Raw genomic sequence first — 20,223 nt, 5'->3', positions numbered from 1 at the left:
GGAGCCCTTAACTAGAGTGTGTAGGTTTGAGGTGAGAGGGAAAAGGTTTAAAAGGGACATAAGGGGTAACTTCTTCATGCAGAGTGTGATACACATATGGAATGAGCTCTTAGAAGAAGTGGTGGAGGCTGATACAATTACAAGATTTAAAAGGCATCTAGATGGGTATATGAATAGGAAGGATTAGAAGGATATGGGCCAAATGCTGGCAAATAGGATGAGATTAATTTAGCATACCTGGTCAGCCTGGACGATTTGGATTGAAGCGTCTGTTTCTATGTTGTACAGCTCTATGGCTGTATGAATCCACCTGGAATACATATCCTGATCCATGAAAACCTCCTGTTAAGCATTGTAGTAGAGAAGAGCTCAACTGAGTTCAGGAGCCAATTTAGCCATTGTCTGAGAGATTGTAGTAACCTTTTCACTGAAAGCATCCAACAGTAAGACTGATGCAAGAGTTGTCCCTCATTCATAATGAGCTTGATTTCCATTAAAATTCTTCAAGAGACATTTCATCGAGGAAGATTGGCTCATCAATAGCTTTCCTGCTAGTCATCTCCATACCCTTAAAGAGACTGGCTTCCCAAAACAGCAGGATCAGGCAAGGCTTCCAAAAAGGAGAACGCTATTTTGAGAGTTGTGGAAGCAGACAGGGGAGAGGAGACATAAAATAATTAATTCTGTAACTCTTTCACTGTTCTTTTGCAGCCATCAGAGGACATTTGTGCTGGAAGTAATGGGGAGACATTGCGGGTAAGCAAACTAATTTGTGACATTTGACCTGTAGTTTTAAGATCAACATGATTGAAGTTACTGGGAATCTCTGTGAAGAGAAGAAAGGAAGATAATGAAATATCTCTTGCTTTTAGATACCTAGCTCTAGTAAGTGCCTTGGCTTGTGGTGCAGATTGGGTTTTCATCCCTGAAAGCCCTCCAGCAGACGGCTGGGAAGATCAGATGTGCCAGAAACTCTCAGAGGTAAAACATCATAGAGGACACATGACGTTGCCTTTTCTTTTGGAAATGCTAGACCTAGTAGAAACAGTGAATTTGAAATTAGTATTTCTTATTTATATTAGACAGGATTTACATTGGCAAATTCTTAGTGCATGATGCCAATGAGTTTCATGGGTAAAATAAAATCAGAAAGTGAGCAGCTGAGATTCACTTTTTGTTTCACAGTTTAAATGATGCTCCTTGTACTATTGACAAAGGATTTTGGTAGCAGGTGAATGAGAGTGTGACCTCCTTCTGTCGATAGCAAATGGAAAAAGTCAGTTTTTTTATTTATTCATTAATGGGATCTGGGTATGGCTGGCTGGGCCAGCTGTTATTACCCATCCCTAATTGCCCAGAGGACAATTAAGAGTCAACCACATTGCTGTGGGTCTAGAATTACATGTAGGCCAGACCAGGTAAGGATGGTAGTTTCCTTCCCTGAAGGACATTAATGACCCAGATCCATTTCTCCGAAAAGAAGTGATCATTTCATGGACATCATTAAACTCTTAATTCCAGAACTTAGATAACAAAGTGTGGAGCTGGATGAACACAGCAGGCCAAGCAGCATCTCAGGGGCACAAAAGTTGACGTTTCGGGCCTAGACCTCTGATGAAGAGTCTAGGCCCAAAACGTCGCTTTTGTGCTCCTGACATGCTGCTTGGCCTGCTGTGTTCATCCAGCTCCACACTTTGTTATCTTGGATTCTATAGCATCTGCAGTTCCCATTATCACTAATTCCAGAACATTATTGAATTCAGATTTCACTATGTGTCATGGCAGGGATTTGAACCCAGGTCCCCTGAACATTTTCTGTGTCTCTAGATTAATAATTGAGCAATAATACCACTAAGCCATCACCTATCTGAAGTCAAAGTATAGAATGAAGAATAATGTATTATTGCACTCTGAATTTTGCTGTAATTACTGCAGAATCTTGCCTTTTAACAGAAATATTAGTTCTGTTGCTTTATCCAACGTATTATCAGATTCTAAGCTGTCCAACTGGTAAGCACCCTTATATGATATGAAATTACTTCGTACAGCACTGCAAAGTTTCCATCCATCATCTGTGGTACTACGTTGGTAAGAAAAATAATTTCCAAAGTGATTGACATCCAAAAGCTGATAACCTTTCAATGCATGACTTTATTGAAACTACTAGAACAGATCCTGTCCTGACTCGCCTGTCAATCAAAACAGTCTAGAGTTTTTTTTAATAATCACTGCAAGATCTTTTTAAAGTTTGAAGAGCAGAGCATTTAAATTTCAGACCATTACAGTAAACAGACCTGATCTATTTTAAGACTGTTCATATCTATTCTGTAAGTTCATGATTTTCACACTGTTTAGCCATTTTAACAATAGCTTAATTGTAAAATGAAGACAGACAACAATCAAATTATTTATAACTATTCTGTAAGTTCATGATTTTCACACTGTGGTTTAGCCTTGCAACAGCCAAATGTAGTTTCTTTAAACTTGGTGCTAAGTTCAAATGGTCTAATTGTATTTCAGTCTCTTTCCTGCATAATTCACATCACTGCCCCTTTTCCACATTGGCAAATATGAAGTCAGGTGGAAATAGTTGAGGCTTACACATCTGGTCCTGCCACCATTTTTGAAAGTCCAAGGAGTCTATGAAATCTAGCCTCTGATCTAAGAGGCTATTTGAGTCTCTGAAATGAGCCTCAGAATATATTTCACCCTCCATTTGGTGAACTCCAGCTCATTTTTATGATTTGACTGTTGTCTGTCTTCATTTTACAATTAAGGTGATTGCTATGAAGATACTTGTACATTTTTACTTGTTGGCCATCACTCACTGGAACTCTTCCCCATTCATGTTCTATTCCGATCAGAACAAGATCATTGTAATTATAAAGAACTGAATTCATTTGATCTATCAGAGTTCTTTGATACAGAACGATCGTCATACGGCGCTGCTACTATATCGGGAAGGTGATTTCATAAATATATGTATATTCGGGTGAGCTGCGAGTGCATCTGTATCAGTCCTAAAGTAGTTTTGAACATGTATCCCATAGCAGATATGGAATTGACCCTGGTGTCTATGCAGGTGACTACCAACTGCAGTTCTGCACAACTCCCTTTGTCCTCACAACCAGCTTTTGTGATTTCACTCAGCTCATCTTTCACAACTTTAGTATCACTACTGAACCTTAAAAAGACCAATGCTATCAGCTTTAGCTGCTGCAGTAAGTTGTGCTCCCTTGACATTGATATCCTGCATTTTGTGCCTTACTAAGGTTTCTCGTAGGTTGGACTGGAAACCCTGTATCTCACCTTCTATGTGTTCAAAAATCTCAAAATGCACTTCACGGCTTCTAAATCTCCTTCCTGTGGTTCATAATTTAGCCATTTCCCAATGCTCTTCTGCACTTTATTCTAAATATTTTATTCTAATAGAATAAAAATGTTAAGTTACAGCAAAGTCTTTTTCTAATGTGTTTTTGCAGGCAACCATTGGGTAATTGAGGAATTTCCTGACGTGAAACTCTGGTTTAACTGCTTATTTTGATGTTGTCTCTGCATCCTCCAATTTACTAATTGCACAGTCAAAATGGGAAACTTTCATAATTGTGAGAGGTCAACAGTGTCCAACTCTGAAAGACAAGATTACTTCTGATTCTGACCATATACTAGTTTTGACTTCTACAGAATCCCCAAAAGCAGTAAACCAATTTCTTCCATCATGTCCAGCCAAATTATAATTTTAATAAAAGTTTTAAATGTTTTCAGTTACTTGTAGAATGTATTCATTTGAAGTGTTCCTGTTAAAAAGTAATCTAGCCAGTGACTAAGAAATGGTAGTGAATGATGCTTATTGCGAAATTGATACATTTGTGTTAAATTTCCTACTTTAGCTAAGTCATTCAAATAGATCAGTTGGCATGAAAATTCTCATTAAACTGCCAGAAAACAGCCATAGTATTGTACGGGCAATTTCAAACAATATATAGTCAAATTAAACGTCTTGATGGAACAGCCTTGGAAAAACAATACTAGAATAGTGTTTGCTTCATAAGGTAAATGTTCACTTTCCCAGTATTTCTTTCTGCGTCCTTTAGAGCCGTTCCCGGGGCACCAGATTGAACATTATCATAGTTGCAGAAGGAGCCATTGACAGACAAGGAAAGGCAATTCCTTCCAATGTTGTTAAGGAAGTGAGTACCTGGAAAAAGATTCAGGCCAAGGTGGAGCACTAGCTGCCGTAGTTTCCCTCCTGGTGCATTCTTCCGCTGTGTGGCCCCCATCTAATTTAAAAAGAATGCTCCCTTAATTTTAACAAAGAGACAAATTCGATGGAGAGCTTCCAGGATTTCAATGCTCCAGGTAGATTCCCGGGAAGGAAACTATAATGGCAGAAGATGCTCTGCTGCCTGAATTTTGATGTCGTGTCATGTATTCTTTATTTTTTTTCACTCAGAATCGTGCCCAAAAGAAAAGGCTGAATATCATAATTATATCGGAAGGGGCAATAGATTGTTACAACAAACCTATAACCTCTGACTTGATTAAGGATGTGAGTACGGACCCTCTTGTGGTACAACTCCTGCTCTGACCAACTGCTGCAGTGCCCTCTGTCTTTCTGCCTGTTTATTTGCAACATGACTGCTGCATGCATTAACCCTCACCAGTGTTTTAGCCAAGAGAGTGTTCCTGTTTGCATTTGCTTTGCTTTTGTGTTTTGTCATGTGGTGAGGTAATTGCATACCATTTATCGTGGAGAAAATTACAGGCAGTGCAGGTTGAATTTGTTCAGAAATGCATGTGCATGTATCATGAGTCAAAACCAGGAAGTTTGTTTTTCAAAACTGAATGTTGCATGCAGTAAATAAATAAACACCTCACAAAATGCAGTTTTTGCCAGGATGAAGTTGTCGTCTGTTCCCTCATTCTTTATCCCTCCAGGAAACAAACATCCTGTACTTCATGAGACAGGGGCAGAAAGTGGATGTATGACATTGGTAGAGATATTTTTTTGCCTGTAAGTTTGGTGAAAGGGGTTTGTGCAGCTTTTACAAAAATTAAATCCTAATATCCCATTCCTCTGGGACTATTGGTAGTGTATGCACCAAAAGTATGAAGTTTGTCATGAAGAAAGCAAAATTCAAAAGTGACATTTCGGGTGTGGATGAAAAGGCAATAATAATCTATAATGCATCCTGCAGCTATTTCACTCCCAATAATCTTCTTGGAATGTGTAGGCAATGGGATATTTTGATCCTAGGTACTATAATAAAGGCATAATGTGGTCCTGCAGGAGTTGAACTCCAGAGGTCTGTACTACTTTCTAATAGATCTCTTGTTTTTGGTGCTGCAAAATATCTACTTTATAGATTGAGGTTCTGTATGATTACTTTGACTAAATAAAACATTTCTCAGATACTTCTTAGCCTCTCTGCTCATGCTGCACCTGCGATTGGAACTAACAAAAAAATTCTGTTTCATCCCCATTACCTCTCAAAAGTCAGCTTTAGAAACTGAAGGCTAAGTGGAAAAGATTAATTCCCTTGTTTTGCAGATGATAAGAATGTAACTTTACCTGGGTAAGGGCATATTAATCCAACTTGCCTCGCGGTTAACTGTATTGAATTATTCAGAAAGTGATAATTGGTAAAGAAAACTAACAGTTCTTATACCTGCCAATTAATTGGAGCTTTTAACATGTGAAATATAGGTATGTTAAATTACATGTTTTTATTCATTGATCTGACGTCTGACTAAGATGTGTCTTTTTAACTATGTCTGTGATGGCGTTGCTTGTATATTTTTACAGCTATATTAACAGATGTAATGAATCAACTTGCCTGCTTTGTATTTTTATGCACTGCCTTACGTCTGAGTCACATAAAGTTCACTTTCCCTTTCCTATGTTAATGCACTGATTTGGCATTCTAAGCTTAAAAAGTGAAATTGTAACTTCCTTAAATGCAGGACAATTTGAGATTCATTGCATCACTCAAAAGAACATACGAAAAGAAAACAAAAAGTAATGAAGTTCTTCTTGTGCATTAAGGAAAGTGAAGCTATCTTTGTAGCAGGCACACTATTTTAAAATTAATGAAATGAATATGCAACAAAAGAATAATATCAGTGACACCCACCTTGAAATCACAAGGGTGAGATTACACAAGAATCCATCTGTTCCACTTTTTTCATGCTATGGAGGGAAATCTGTCATTCTGATCGGTATGATGTACAGCAGTTGACTTCCTTCTGAAGTGGCCTAGCAGGCTACTCCAAATGTAGTCCAGTTATATATAAAAATGATTATGCTTGTAAGCCAAGATCTTCTCTTTGCCTGATTATTTTATACTATTACTGTGAGATTTTAATAACAGAAACATATTTATAAAGTCAGATGGAATTAAAGTGCAATCTGTATCGCATCAGAAAGGGATTGCATAGAGATTACAGTCAAGATAAGTATGTGCACAATGCCAGTTCTTGACAATGGGACTAATAGCGTGGCTACTTTCTGAAACAAGAGCAAGAAGATTATACTGGACAAAGACTATTTTTTTATCCATTCACAGTATATGTGTATCACTGACTGGCAAGGTCAGTGATACTCATCACAAATTGTGTTTGAGAAGTTGGTCCTAATCTGCCTCCTTGAATTATCCACACTGCTGTTAAGTATTGCATTTATGCTAAAGGACAGTGATAGATGGTGCTATAATTCCAAATCAGAATGTTGTATGACTTTGAGGGGGCTTGCGTATAAGGCCAATCCCATGTCATTGCTGCACCTATCTTCTCCTCTATTCATCTTTTATCTGCCTCCCCCTCTCTCCCACTTTATTTCAGCACCCCATTCCCCTCCCCCATTTCTGAAGAAGGGTCTAGGCCCGAAACGTCAGCCTTCCTGCTCCTCTGATGCTGCTTGGCCTGCTGTGGTCATCCAACTGTACACCTTGTTATCTCATTGCTGCACTTGTTCCTTCAATTAGTTGATCGAGGTGTTGTTGACAGAACCTTGATGAATTGCTTTTAGATGATTCACCCTGTTGCCATTGTGTGCCTGTGATGTAGGGAGTGAATATTTAAGGTGGTGCAATTCAGGTGGACTGCTTTATGATTGACTGGATGGTATTAAACCTCTTGCATGTTGTTGGAGCTGCAATCATCCAGGCAAGTGGAAAGAATTTTATCAGCCTTACTTGTAGATGGTTGACCGCTTTTGGGGATTTACTTGCTGCAGAATTCCCAGGGTCTGATCTGTTTCTGCAGACACAATGCTTCTATAGTGTTCTGGTTCGGTTTTTGCTCAATAGTGATCCTGGGGATGTTAATAGTAAGGGATCCAGTGATGGTGCCATTACAGGGAGATGCTTAGAGTTTCTGTTGTTGGAATTAGCCATTACTGGCATTAGTGTTGCGTGAATATTATCATGCCACGCATGTTCAAGATCTGCTGTTTTGGGCAGGTATGGTGTTATTATCTGAATTGTTGTGAAAGGTCTGAAATATTCTTCTGTGGTCAAGCAAAAATGTCCTGATGGTTGACAGAATATCGAAGAGCCCGAGGTGGTTGGACTCAGGACTTGAAGAACTCCTGCAGTAACATCCTAAGGCTGTGGAGATTGGCCTCCAGTGTCGACAACGAATTTCTTTTGTCCTAGATGTGACTCCAACCAATGCAAAATTTTCCCCTGATTCTCTCTGACTTCAATTTAATTAGGAGCCCTTGGTGCCACACTGAGGCAAATTGAAGGCAGTTGCTCACCCCGCTAGATATCAGTGCTTATGTCCCTGTTTTTATTAAGTCTGCAGTAATGTCGGGAAGTGAGTGGCCCTGGCCAAATCTAAACTGAGTATTGGCTAAACCACTTAATAACACTGTCACTGACACCTTTTATGACTTGTAGTTTCAGAACAGCCTGATGGGACAGTATCTGACACTAATTTGCCCTGCTTTTTGTAGACAGGGTATAACTGGGCATTTTTCACATTGCCAGAAAGATCCCAGTGTTGTAAATGTCTTGAAGCAACTTGGTGAAGGGCACAGTTAGTTCTCAAGCTCTAAGTGTTCATGACTGCATCTGGAATATTATCAGGCCCCATAACTTTGCTACATCTGGTGCTTTCATCTTCACAGTCTCATAATATCATGTGGAATGAAGTGAACTAATCAGAGACCTGAGAAAGAGACTTCAGGCTTTAGACTGGTGATAATTATATAGATAGTTATGTAGATCTTGCCCTGATCTTTGCATTGTAGCTCTGTCTTCCCCACTTATTGAGGATAAGGATATTTATGGAACCTGCTTGTCCCCTTTAGTTGTTTAATTGCCCAGAACCATTCATGACTGGATTGTGCAGGAAACACCAAGAAACCACACCATCTTCTCCTACTGGTTTTCACAAGAAGAAAATGTTTAAGAATTGCCAAAAATAGTGGGTAAAAATTGTCTCATGGGGTTTGTCAAACATTCCCGAGGTTCATTGGTATATTGCCAGTGGTTCAGCGTTAACATGAAAGCACAGTCACAGAATCAAAGTCCTTTTTAAATGTAAGAAAAGGCAACACTAGTTAACAGGCTATCACCATGATAGGATTATTTTATTCAATAATAGATCTCTTGGCAAAGTCTCCACTCAGAAATAAAATTAGACTTTTAGGTCTTAATAGTTTATTCTGTTCCAATAAATTTAATACATCAACTCTCAAGCTTCTATCCAGGTAACTTCAAAAGATTTAGCTCAGTTTTAATTATTGAGGAGTTCAAAACTAATTCAAACTGAACATCAGACATGCGGACCTTAAACTGTGGCTAATATTGTGCAAGTGCGAAATACAAGCATACAAATTGATTCTAGTGGATTTCCCTTCTGTTCTACTAATAGACCCACTCTTGTGTTTTCTCAGTTTTATCTGTTAAACCAATTAGAACTAACTGTATGTTCACAAACGTTTCTGATAGCTTGTAGTCAAACGACTGGGATTTGACACACGTGTAACCATCTTAGGGCATGTCCAGAGAGGTGGTACGCCATCTGCATTTGATCGAATCCTGGTAAGTAACCGGATCTTCCTTTTATCAGTTTGGATAGTTTGACGGAGACCGAATGCCAGTTCCATAACAGTTGTTAAAAACAATGGAACAGCATGGCATTCGGCTGCTCAAACCATTAAATTCGATTACGGCCGATTTGTATGTTTGCTCCATCTCCCATTTCACTCATGATTTCATAACTGTGTGACCTAAGAATAATCAATTCAAGTTTTAATATATCCAGTAAGTCTATACTTAAGTGTTTTCAGACAGTGTCAGATATGTACATTTGCATGATGAAAGTGTGAAGACACTTTTCCTGACAATGTTGCGACTCATTGTTTTTGGACTAGAGGACATGGTTTCTCCCTATGCACCCTATCAACTCTGTTTACTCCCCTTAGTACGCTTCAATTAGATCTACCTTTGATCTTGTTTTTGTAAGGGAACACCAGTGTCATCCAGCACGACTGACTAAGGGAGGTGTTTTGAATGACCCAGTGCTCCTGACATTATAAAAACAACTCTCCAAACTAACCATGGTACTCCATTTAAATATTGAGGAGCACACATCACTGAACTATATATCAATTGACTCATCTCCTCTTTTTAGTTCTTTCAGTCTTCATGGTATCCTGCATGGTTTAGGTTCTCAAAAAAAACACTTGTTGAGAGTTTCAGCTTATCTCAGTGGCAGTACTGCCATCTCTGAGTAAGAAGATATGAAACAGTTCAGATGAAGAGTCAGTGGGCTCAAAATGTTAACTGATGTAAAAGGTGCTTTATTACTGCAAAGTCTTCAATGAAGAAGGTTATTGCTGTCTTGTCATTGACCCTTGTTTTTGCATTTTTTCCATGATCCAGGCCAGCAGAATGGGAGTAGAAGCTGTAGTTGCCTTGCTAGAAGCTTCACCAGAGACACCAGCTTGTGTTGTTTCACTGTCAGGGAATCAAGCCATCCGAGTTCCGCTAATGGAGTGTGTACAGATGGTAAGCCATAATCATGAGCCAATGACATTGTCTACAGGCAGCATAAATCCATGCAAGATTATCTATTTTGCAGTAATGCAAGGAAAGCTCATCCTGCAACAACCCCGCCACAACCGCCCTAAGAGGATCCCCCTCGTTCTCACACACCACCCCACCAACCTCCGGATACAACGCATCATCCTCCGACACTTCCGCCATTTACAATCCGACCCCACCACCCAAGACATTTTTCCATCCCCTCCCCTGTCTGCTTTCCGGAGAGACCACTCTCTCCGTGACTCCCTTGTTCGCTCCACACTGCCCTCCAACCCCACCACACCCGGCACCTTCCCCTGCAACCGCAGGAAATGCTACACTTGTCCCCACACCTCCTCCCTCACCCCTATCCCAGGCCCCAAGATGACATTCCACATTAAGCAGAGGTTCACCTGCACATCTGCCAATGTGGTATACTGCATCCACTGTACCCGGTGCGGCTTCCTCTACATTGGGGAAACCAAGCGGAGACTTGGGGACCGCTTTGCAGAACACCTCCGCTCAGTTCGCAACAGACAACTGCACCTCCCAGTTGCAAACCATTTCCACTCCTTTCCCATTCTCTAGATGACATGTCCATCATGGGCCTCCTGCACTGCCACAATGATGCCACCCGAAGGTTGCAGGAACAGCAACTCATATTCCGCCTGGGAAACCTGCAGCCACATGGTATCAATGTGGACTTCACCAGTTTCAAAATCTCCCGTTCCCCTACTGCATCCCTAAACCAGCCTAGTTCGTCCCCTCCCCCCACTGCACCACACAACCAGCCCAGCTCTTCCCCCCCACCCACTGCATCCCAAAACCAGTCCAACCTGTCTCTGCCTCCCTAACTGGCTCTTCCTCTCACCCATCCCTTCCTCCCACCCCAAGCCGCACCCCCAGCTACCTACTAACCTCATCCCACCTCCTTGACCTGTCCGTCTTCCCTGGACTGACCTATCCCCTCCCTACCTCCCCACCTGTACTCTCTCCACCTATCTTCTTTTCTCTCCATCTTCAGTCCGCCTCCCCCTCTCTCCCTATTTATTCCAGTTCCCTCTCCCCATCCCCCTCTCTGATGAAGGGTCTAGGCCCGAAACGTCAGCTTTTGTGCTCCTGAGATGCTGCTGGGCCTGCTGTGTTCATCCAGCCTCACATTTTATTATCCTGCAATCCATAGTTTTGTTTTAAAGATTGGGTTTTAAAAATGCTTTTGTGGATGCTTAGATTATTTAATCAGCAAATGTTTGCCACCTTGATCTCATTAAAACATGAATACTTTTTGAAGCTACATGACAGAATGAATTTGAGGAATTGTGTCAACACTCTCAGTGTTGATCCTTTAATCATTAAACATTTATATGAATGTCATTGAATAGAATGACCTAAACTAAAGGAGGAGAGCTTTTCTGCTGCAAAAATATGACCAAAACGGAGACCATGTTAATGTCTGTGATAATGTATAATGCTAGAATGAAGGCTTATCATAAATCCAATTGTGGCAACAAATCACATCACAGTTAAGGCAAACCTCATAAATGTTGTATAGATTGTGTCCATTATTCTCTAATTATATGGTTATCAGTTCTTTCAAACAGGCTTTCTAAAGCTTCATAGCGTAAGTACAAGCATTGAAAACTGAGGTAATAGAAAGCACTGAAAGTAAAATACCGATCGTTGGTATCTGAAAAAGGGGAATCCATTTAAAAGAAAATTGTTGACAACTGGGCTGGAGGTGGTGGCAGTTACTGCTAAATATTATTATAGAATGGCCACAGGCAACAAATGGATTTGACATTGTGTTATTTGACCAGTGACTTATGAGTACTACCATCTAGCATACCTACTTTGTCATACTCATTAGAGGTAAAAACCTTGTAATTGTTTTTGAGACATTGACATTACTGACAACATTGTTGCCCATCCCTAGTTGACGTTGAGAAAGTGGTAGCGAGCAATCTTCCTGGATTGCTGCACCCTGTGAGGTGAAGGTACTTGCAGAATGCTGTTACAGAAAGAGTTTAAGGGTTTTGACCCAGTGATGGTGAAGAAAAAGCAATACGATAACCTTTAGAGTGTCCAATGATGTCTGACTTGAAAGGGAACTTGCAGTTTGTGATATCCCAAATACTTGTGGCCCTTGTCCTTCTGAGAGTATTGCACTAATTCACGGTGGAGGTGGGTAGTTTAGAGTAGATTGTAATTACTGACTGAATACTTAATTCATTTCCATTTCAGTTAAATATTAATTCTGATCTGTTGGTAGGTAATATTAAGAAAGTAACAGCAGAACATTTAGCAGTTATAGTGTTTAATTTTAATTGATCAATCTGCTCAGGAAAGCAGTTAAGTCATTTTGTGAACTTCATTTGAATTTCCCTAATTTTACTTTACACCTTAAATGTTTACCATACAAATTAGACAGATGTGCACAAAGAAATGACCAAAATTGCCCATCAAATTGATTACTTAATCTGCAGCCTTGATGGCAGTAGATTTCACTCTAGTGTCAGCCAGGCTGCTGGCCAAGACTCTAGTGAAGACAGTTAAGTAAAGAACGTTGCTAGGGGACAGTGAATAATTTGGTTATTCTGCTGCGGTTGTGACGCTGAACTGTCAATTCAAAGGAAATGGACCTTCTCGGGCAAGTTGAGGATCAACATTAAATGAAGCTTTTGGATCGGTAAGGGCAGTCACTATCAGCTTACCTCTGGATTTCAGCTCTTGGAGTCACACAGCATGGAAACAGGCCCTTAAGTCGATGCAGACCATTATCCCAAACTAAACTAGTTCCACCTGCCTTTGCTTGGCCTATATCCCTCCAATTTCTATTCCTATTCATGAACTTATCCAAATGTCTGTAACTATACCTGCATCTATCACTTTCTCTGGCAGTTTATTCCACATATGAGCCACTGTCTACAAGAAAGTTTTCCCTCATGTCCTTTTAAAATCTTTCTCCTCTCACCTTAAAAATATGCCCTCCAGTTTTGAACAAAAGGAATTGAGTAAGGAGCAAAAAGGTCCTTCTGCAGCTGTACATGGCCCTGGTGAGACCGCACCTGGAGTATAGTGTGCAGTTTTGGTCTCCAAATTTAAGGAAGGACATACTTGCTATTGAGGGAGTGCAGCGTAGGTTCTTGAGGTCAATTCCCGGAATGGCAGGACTATCATATGTTGAAAGATTGGAGTGACTGGGCTTGTATACACGAGTTTAGAAGGATGAGAGAGGACCTGATTGAGATGTATAAGGTTATTAAGGGAGTGGACACGCTGGAGGCAGGAAGCGTGTTTCAGCTGATGGGTGAGTCCAGAACTAGAGGACACAGTTTAAAAATAAGGGGTAGGTGATTTAGAACAGAGTTGAGGAAAAACTTCTTTACCCAGAGAGTGGTGGATATATGGAATGCTCTGCCCCAGAAAGTAGTAGAGGCCAACTCTCTGGATACTTTCAAGAAAGAGATGAATAGAGCTCTTAAAGTTAGTGGAATCAAGGGTTATGGGGATAAGGCAGGAACAGGATACTGATTGTGGATGATCAGCCATGATCATAATGAATGGTGGTGCTGGCTCGAAGGACCAAATGGCCTACTCCAGCACCTATTGTCTAACACCCCCAGCCTAGGCAAAAGACTCTTGTCATTTACCTTATCTATGCCCTTCATGATTTTATTAACCTCAATAAGGTCAACCCTTAACTTCCTTCCTGCAGTCTTTCCAGTCTATTTTTGTCTCAAACCCACTATTCCTGGCAACATCCTGGTAAATCTTTTCTGAACCGTCTGAAGTTTAATGATATCCTTTGTATGACATGGTGACCAGAATTGTACACAGTGTTCCAGAAGAGGCCTCACCTTATGTCCTGTACGACCTCAACATGACATCCTAACTCCTATACGCAAGGGACTGAGCAATGAAGACAAGCATGCTAAATGCTTTTTTAACCATCCTGTCTACCTGTGACGCAAATTTCAAAGAACTTTCCCCCTTGACCCTTAGCTCACTGTTCTCCAACATTACCCAGGGCACTAACATCCATGTTTTTCCCAACTCTCCCAAACTTTAAGAAAAAAACTTGATGTTATAGGAAATTAGTAGCTTTGTTTCTGACTTTAGTAGTTTCTTTTAAAGAACACCTAAGCACCAATTTAGCACAGGAAGAAAACTTTTCATTTATATTTGACATGAGAGATGAATTGATATTAAAAAGGAACATTTCTTCGAATTTTTAAAGCATATTTCAGTTTATAAAGGAAAAGATTATAGCCTGATGTAGATGATCTCATGGGTCTTGTGCTCATGCTGCAGACATGGCTGTGGACTGATGACACTTCCCATTCGTGAATTCTGGATATAACTTGTTCCAGTCGTTCTGCATTAATCCCTGCGGTGGTGATGTAGCCTTTATCTCTGAGCCACACATTAATTACCGTACTCCTAACAACTTCTGCTTTGAGCATCTCCTTTTGTTTCACTCCTCGTGCCTCTCAGTTAAGATCTGCCTGCCTGAGCATCACACCAAGTTTCATGTTCAGGTATTTTCTTGCTTTTCTCCCTCAGCTTCCACATTGAGTCACTTCTCGTCCTCAGTGATTACAGTCTGTCATCTCAAATTGCATTGCTGCCTCTCCCTCAAACTCTCTTTAGCCCCAAAGACTCATTCTGTCGTATAAATTTTTCTACCATTATTCATGGGCACTCCTTTGATTTTTCCACCTTGCAGTGCTTTGCTAACTCTATTGTAACTGACAGTGATGAGGCAATCTCTGATCACTTTCCTGTATTGCTCCCTACCCATACTTTCCCTAGTTGCCAACTCCCCCCAATCCCAAAAACCCCTTCTCCTTTCAATGTCTAACATTGGAAAATTAATTTCTGCAGTTACTCATTTGCATAATCTGACCATAGGATATACGAGTAGGATTAGGCTATTCAGCCCTTCGTGTCTGCTGCATCATTTGATCATGGCTGATATGTTTCTCAACCCTGTTCTCCTCCCTTCTCCCTGTAATCTTTGATTCCTTACCAATCAAGAACCTAAGAATCCTCTTCAACACATTAGTGTCTTTATCCCTGTTTAAAATATTACCTCCTCTCTTCCTTGTCAATTCCTTGTTTAAAGGTCTGGCTGCACAGCATAAAGCCTTATGAGATATTGTTGACTCTTGCTGTATTGCTAAATGTGCTCACGGTTGAAACATCACCCAGGGATCCATCATCTATTTCATTATACTATCCTTCCCTCCTGCAATTTTAGCTATAACAAAGAAGCATGTGGAAGTTGGGGACTTCTTTTGCCCCAGCAATTGAGTCCATTCATTCAGGTACCCCTGTCATTTTCCTTCTTCGTCTGGCCACATTTGCCAATTTGTTCCCCACTGCCCTAGTCCAGAATTCATCAGTTTCCATTCCATGTCCTACTTTTCACTATCTGATAAGTTCTGAGTTCTGAAGAAGGGTCACCAGACTTGAAACGTTAACTCTGCTTTTTTTTCTTCACAGATGCTGCCTGACCTGTTGAGTTTTTCCTGCAACTTTGCTTTTGTTTCACAATCTGATCTTGTTGTATCAATGACTCCTAATTCCTACTTTCTTGCTTCTATTCCAGTGAAGTCCTTGACTGCTAAATGTCCCTTTCTGTACCTCATGTTAGCTCATATGAATAGTTCCTTCTCCTCAAATACTGCACTTACCCCTCATCCTTTTAAATGTGCTGTCATCACTCTCATACAAAAAAAATCCTCATGTCTTGTAAACTCCTGCTCTCTCTCGCAACTTCTTTTTCTTCTCAATTCCTTTAGCCTCCACTTCTATACTCATTTTCCCTCAATTCTGTGTTGAATTACTTCAATTTGATTTTCAGCCTTGCCACAATATTGAAATGATTCATAGTAAAGTTGCAAGTAACATTATTTTATGACTGTGGTAAATTGTCCCTTTTCAATTTTCTCAATCATCTAACAGACTTTGACACAGCTGATCATACCATTCCCTCTAGTGCTTTTTCTCTGACATGTCTTGCTAGTTGGAACTTACTTTGCTTTGGTTTCACTCTTACACATTAAATCACAGCCAGAGCAACACTCGCAATAGTTTCTCTTCCCATTTCCCAACTGTTCCACGTTGACCTCACCAACCTTCCCACCAAAAAAAAATCTAGTCCCTGGATTATTCTGGTTTCCCTCAGTGACATCATCTGAAAAACTGTGTCAAATTCCATGTTTATGCTGATGAGACTTAGTTTTACCTCACCTGCAGCCCTCTTGACCATTTCATTTGTGTCTGAATTTCTTCCCTAATCTCCTGAACTGGCTGAATGGAAACATTCTGCAACTGAGTATCAGAAAGATGAAAATCATTGTTTGCAGTCCCTACCTTTGTTCTGTAGTCAGTGATTTTATCCCTGACTTTCAACTGCTCATTGCAGCTGAAAGACCTACCCAAGTCTTTGTTGCATCTGGATTATGTAGCAGGCTGCTACATAAACTTGTGGTCATCTAAATCTCTATGTCATGTGTCTTAATTCGCATCAAGCTTGGCTCACCTCATGCTCCTGTTCTTGTTGACCTACATTAGCTGATGTTTAATCAATGCTTCAATTCTAAAATCCATGTCCCAATCTACAGCCTTGCTTCTCTCTACCTCTGTCAGTGCCTTTGGTTTATTAGCCTCTTAGACATCCTGCAGCTCTCCCCCAACATTGGGCTCTTGACTCTCAAATTTAATTACCCCACCATCAGTGGTATGCCCTCAGCTGCCATGGTACAATGGCTGGAGTTTCCTCCCTATACCCTTCAGCCTCGATATCGAACTTATCTCCTTTAAGACATTCATTCTTTGGCCATGCTTTTGATCATCCATTCTTGTGTGGCTCAAATCTTATTGTAATTTTCTAATTTTCTTATTGTAATCTTTTAATCTTATTGTATTATTGCATCTGTCAATGACCTTGAAAACGTTTACAAGATTGGAGGTGCTATATAAATGCAAATTGCCATCACTGTAGTAATCACGATTGTAATACTAATTGTTTAGACTTTGTAACTTCTACATTTTATTCTCTTAAATTATGACTTTAGACACAAGAAGTCCAAAAAGCCATGGATGAAGGAAGGTTTGATGCAGCAGTGAAACTGCGAGGCAGGTAAGGAGACTGCAGTGTGAAATTGGCATCATTAATTTCCATCATTAGTTTGCAATGACACCCACTATGATCATGCATACTTTAGGACTGAATCGTCCCAAAATCCCTAGTAGTAAAGATGTTGGTTCATGTGAAAGTTTGCTGGAAGCATGCAGAGCAGGAGGATCACACAGTCCATCAAGATTGAAAATCTGATGTCATGCCAGTATTGCCGGTTTCAAGATCGACAACTTTTTATATTCAACAAGAACAGGAAGCGATCATTAAAGTGATCATAAAATCATAGAAATGTAGAGATGTACAGCAGAGAAACAGAGCTTTTGGTCCACTTCATCCATGTCGACCACATATCTGAAATAAATTTAGTCCATTTGCCAGAATTTAGCTCATATCTAACTGAACCCCTCCTATTCATATATCCATCCAGATACCCTTTTATTGTTATCATTGTACCAGCCTCCACCACTTTCTCTGGCTATTTATTCCATACACTCATCACACTCGCATGAAAAAGTTGCCCCTTAGGTCCCTTTTAATTCTTTCTCTTCTCATCTTAAACCTATGCCCTCTAGTTTTGGACTCCCCCTACACTGGGAAAAAGACCTTGACTATTCGCCCCTCATAATTTTATAAACTTCCATAAGGCTACTCTTCACTGTCTGATGTTCTAGGAAATATAGCCCCAGCCGATTTAAGCCTCTCAATATAGCTCAAACCCTCCAAACCGGTAAATCTTTTCTGAACCCTTTCAAGTTTCACAGCATCTTTCCTATAGCAGGGAGACCATAATTGAATGTAATATTCCAAAAGTGGTTTAATCAATGTCCTGTACAGCCCCAACATGACCTCCCAACTTCTAAACTCAATGCACTTACCAATAACAACAAGCATACCAAACCACCATCTTCACTACCCTGTCTACCTGCAACTCTACTTTCAAGGAGCTGTGAATTTGCATTCCAAGGTCTTTTTCTTCAGCAACACTCCCCAGGGCCTTATCATTAAATGTATAAGTCCTGCCCTGATTGGCCTTACCAAAATGTAGCACCACACATTTATCTGGATTTAGCAACATCTTCCACTCCTTGGCCCATCAGCCCATCTGATCCAGGTCCCATTATATTCTGAGGTAAGCTTCTTTGCTGTCCACTACACCTCCAATTTTGGTGCCATATACAAGCTTACTAACCATACCTCCTATGTTCACATCCAAATCATTTATATAAATGACAAAAAGCAAGGGACCCAGCACTGATCCCTGTGGCACACCACTAGTCACAGGCCTCCAGTCTGAAAAGCAACCCTCCACCACCTCCACCACCACCCTCTGTTTCCTGCCTTCAAGCTAATTTTTGTATTGAATTGGCTAGTTCTTCCTGTACTTCATCTGACCTAACCTTGCTAACTAGTCTACCATGTGGAACCTTGTCAAAAGTGCAGCACAACTGTGCCTTCTAAGTTTATTTGAATGCGGTCATTCAGTGCAGAATAAATTCCATTAATATTTATCTCACATTTTTCTGTAGTTATAAAAAATACAGATGCTGGGACATACCAAATCAAATGTTATCATTGTTGGGTGTGCGATATTTCTCTCTTATTTCTTTGATCTCTTGCCCCTTTTTTTATCCCTCTCTTATTGGTTGAGCAGTTGACACAAATTATTGGCTTATGTGCTGAAAAACTGGGTGAGGCTTTTCCTTGCTTTTCCTCCAGAAGATGTTCCACAGAATTGCTACAGTGTGGGAAGAGGCCATTCGGCTGTCGAGTCCACACCAAACCTCTGAGGAGTGTCCCACCCAGACCCAAACTTACACCCTAGCCCCGTAACAGCACATTTACCATAGCTATCCCACCTAACTACACATTCCTGCACACCACAGCCAATTGACAGGCCAATCTAATCAGAACATCTTTAGACTGCAGGAGAAAATGGGCGCACCCAGAGGAAACCTACGCAGACATGGGGAGAATGTGCACACTGCACACAGACAGTCACTCAGGAGTGAAATCAAACCTGGGTCCCTGGCGCTGTGAAGTAGCAACGTTAACCATTGAGCCACCGTGCTGCCCTTTCATAAAGAAAAGTTTCTTTTCCCCTTCTTGCCCACCTGCAAGGCAGGTGGCAGGTCTGTAAAACATGGGGAAATGTTTCATTTTGTGCATTACCTATTGAATGTCAATGTGGCACAATTAAAATGAATTGATGATAACCACCTGCCAATAATATTGCATTAATTTGTACTTCATTTAGCTGTGTCAGATTTTACTTTTCTCCTGGGCTAACCTCTGGTACATAGTGAGAAGCTTGTTGAATTATTCACATTTCTGTCATTTACCAAGGGGAAAAAGCCTCTTGTCCAATGCTAGTTTATAAGTTTCTTGTTGGTGGTTAGAGGATAATGAAAATAATTGCTCTTGTTGTTCTTGCCTGGAATAGATTTTTCTTGCTTCTTATATTTCTGATGTTAAACAAATCATATCAGGTCATAGGTGATAACCGCTAAATAAAGTACTGTAGAAGACTGTACATAGAACATAGAACATTACAGTGCAGTACAGATCCTTCGGCCCTCAATGTTGCGCCAACCTGTGAAACCAATCTGGAGCCCATCTAACCTACACTATTCTGTTATCATCCATATGTTTATCCAATGACCATTTAAATGCCCTTAAAGTTGTCGAGTCTACCACTGTTGCAGGCAGGGCATTCCATGTCTTTACTACTCTCTGAGTAAAGAATCTACCTCTGACATCTGTCCTATATCTATCACCACTCAATTTAAAGCTATGTCCCCTCGTGTAAATTGACAAAAGGCTATTGTAAAAATAAAATGCAACATTTGGATCTGAAGTTTGCAGCAAAACTAAGGCGAAGAATACCACACTGATTCATCGAAGAAAACTGCACTCTTCTCTCGCTACAAATTGTCCCCAGCCAATGGCCAGCTCAACAAAACTGCTTGTCAGCCTGGCCACCTGTTTGACCCTGAGATTTGCTTCCAGTCATATATCCACATGAAAACTGCCAGCTCTGGGTCA

General features: G+C 40.4%; 1 protein-coding gene across 6 annotated transcripts in view; it reads left to right on the top strand.

Moving 5' to 3' along the window:
- pfkpb (phosphofructokinase, platelet b) overlaps positions 1-20,223 on the top strand; it is a 123,969-nt gene that overhangs the window by 44,202 nt on the left and 59,544 nt on the right. For 4 of the 6 annotated variants that reach the window (XM_059639428.1, XM_048552362.2, XM_059639424.1 and 1 more), the window contains 6 exons: positions 712-756; positions 873-981; positions 4,095-4,190; positions 8,958-9,050; positions 9,894-10,019; positions 17,117-17,181. In XM_059639428.1, coding sequence (XP_059495411.1) covers positions 712-756; positions 873-981; positions 4,095-4,190; positions 8,958-9,050; positions 9,894-10,019; positions 17,117-17,181 — 534 coding nt within the window. Of the gene's footprint in view, positions 1-711; positions 757-872; positions 982-4,094; positions 4,191-4,453; positions 4,550-8,957; positions 9,051-9,893; positions 10,020-17,116; positions 17,182-20,223 lie in introns of all 6 variants that reach the window. The other 2 variants (XM_048552396.2, XM_048552370.2) reach the window with 1 other exon arrangement.

The sequence above is a fragment of the Stegostoma tigrinum genome, chromosome 2 (genome assembly GCF_030684315.1).
Source record: "Stegostoma tigrinum isolate sSteTig4 chromosome 2, sSteTig4.hap1, whole genome shotgun sequence".
Classification (NCBI taxonomy): Eukaryota; Metazoa; Chordata; class Chondrichthyes; order Orectolobiformes; family Stegostomatidae; genus Stegostoma; species Stegostoma tigrinum.
Note: the sequence above shows the minus strand (reverse complement) of the source record. Positions and strands in the feature narration are given on the sequence as shown.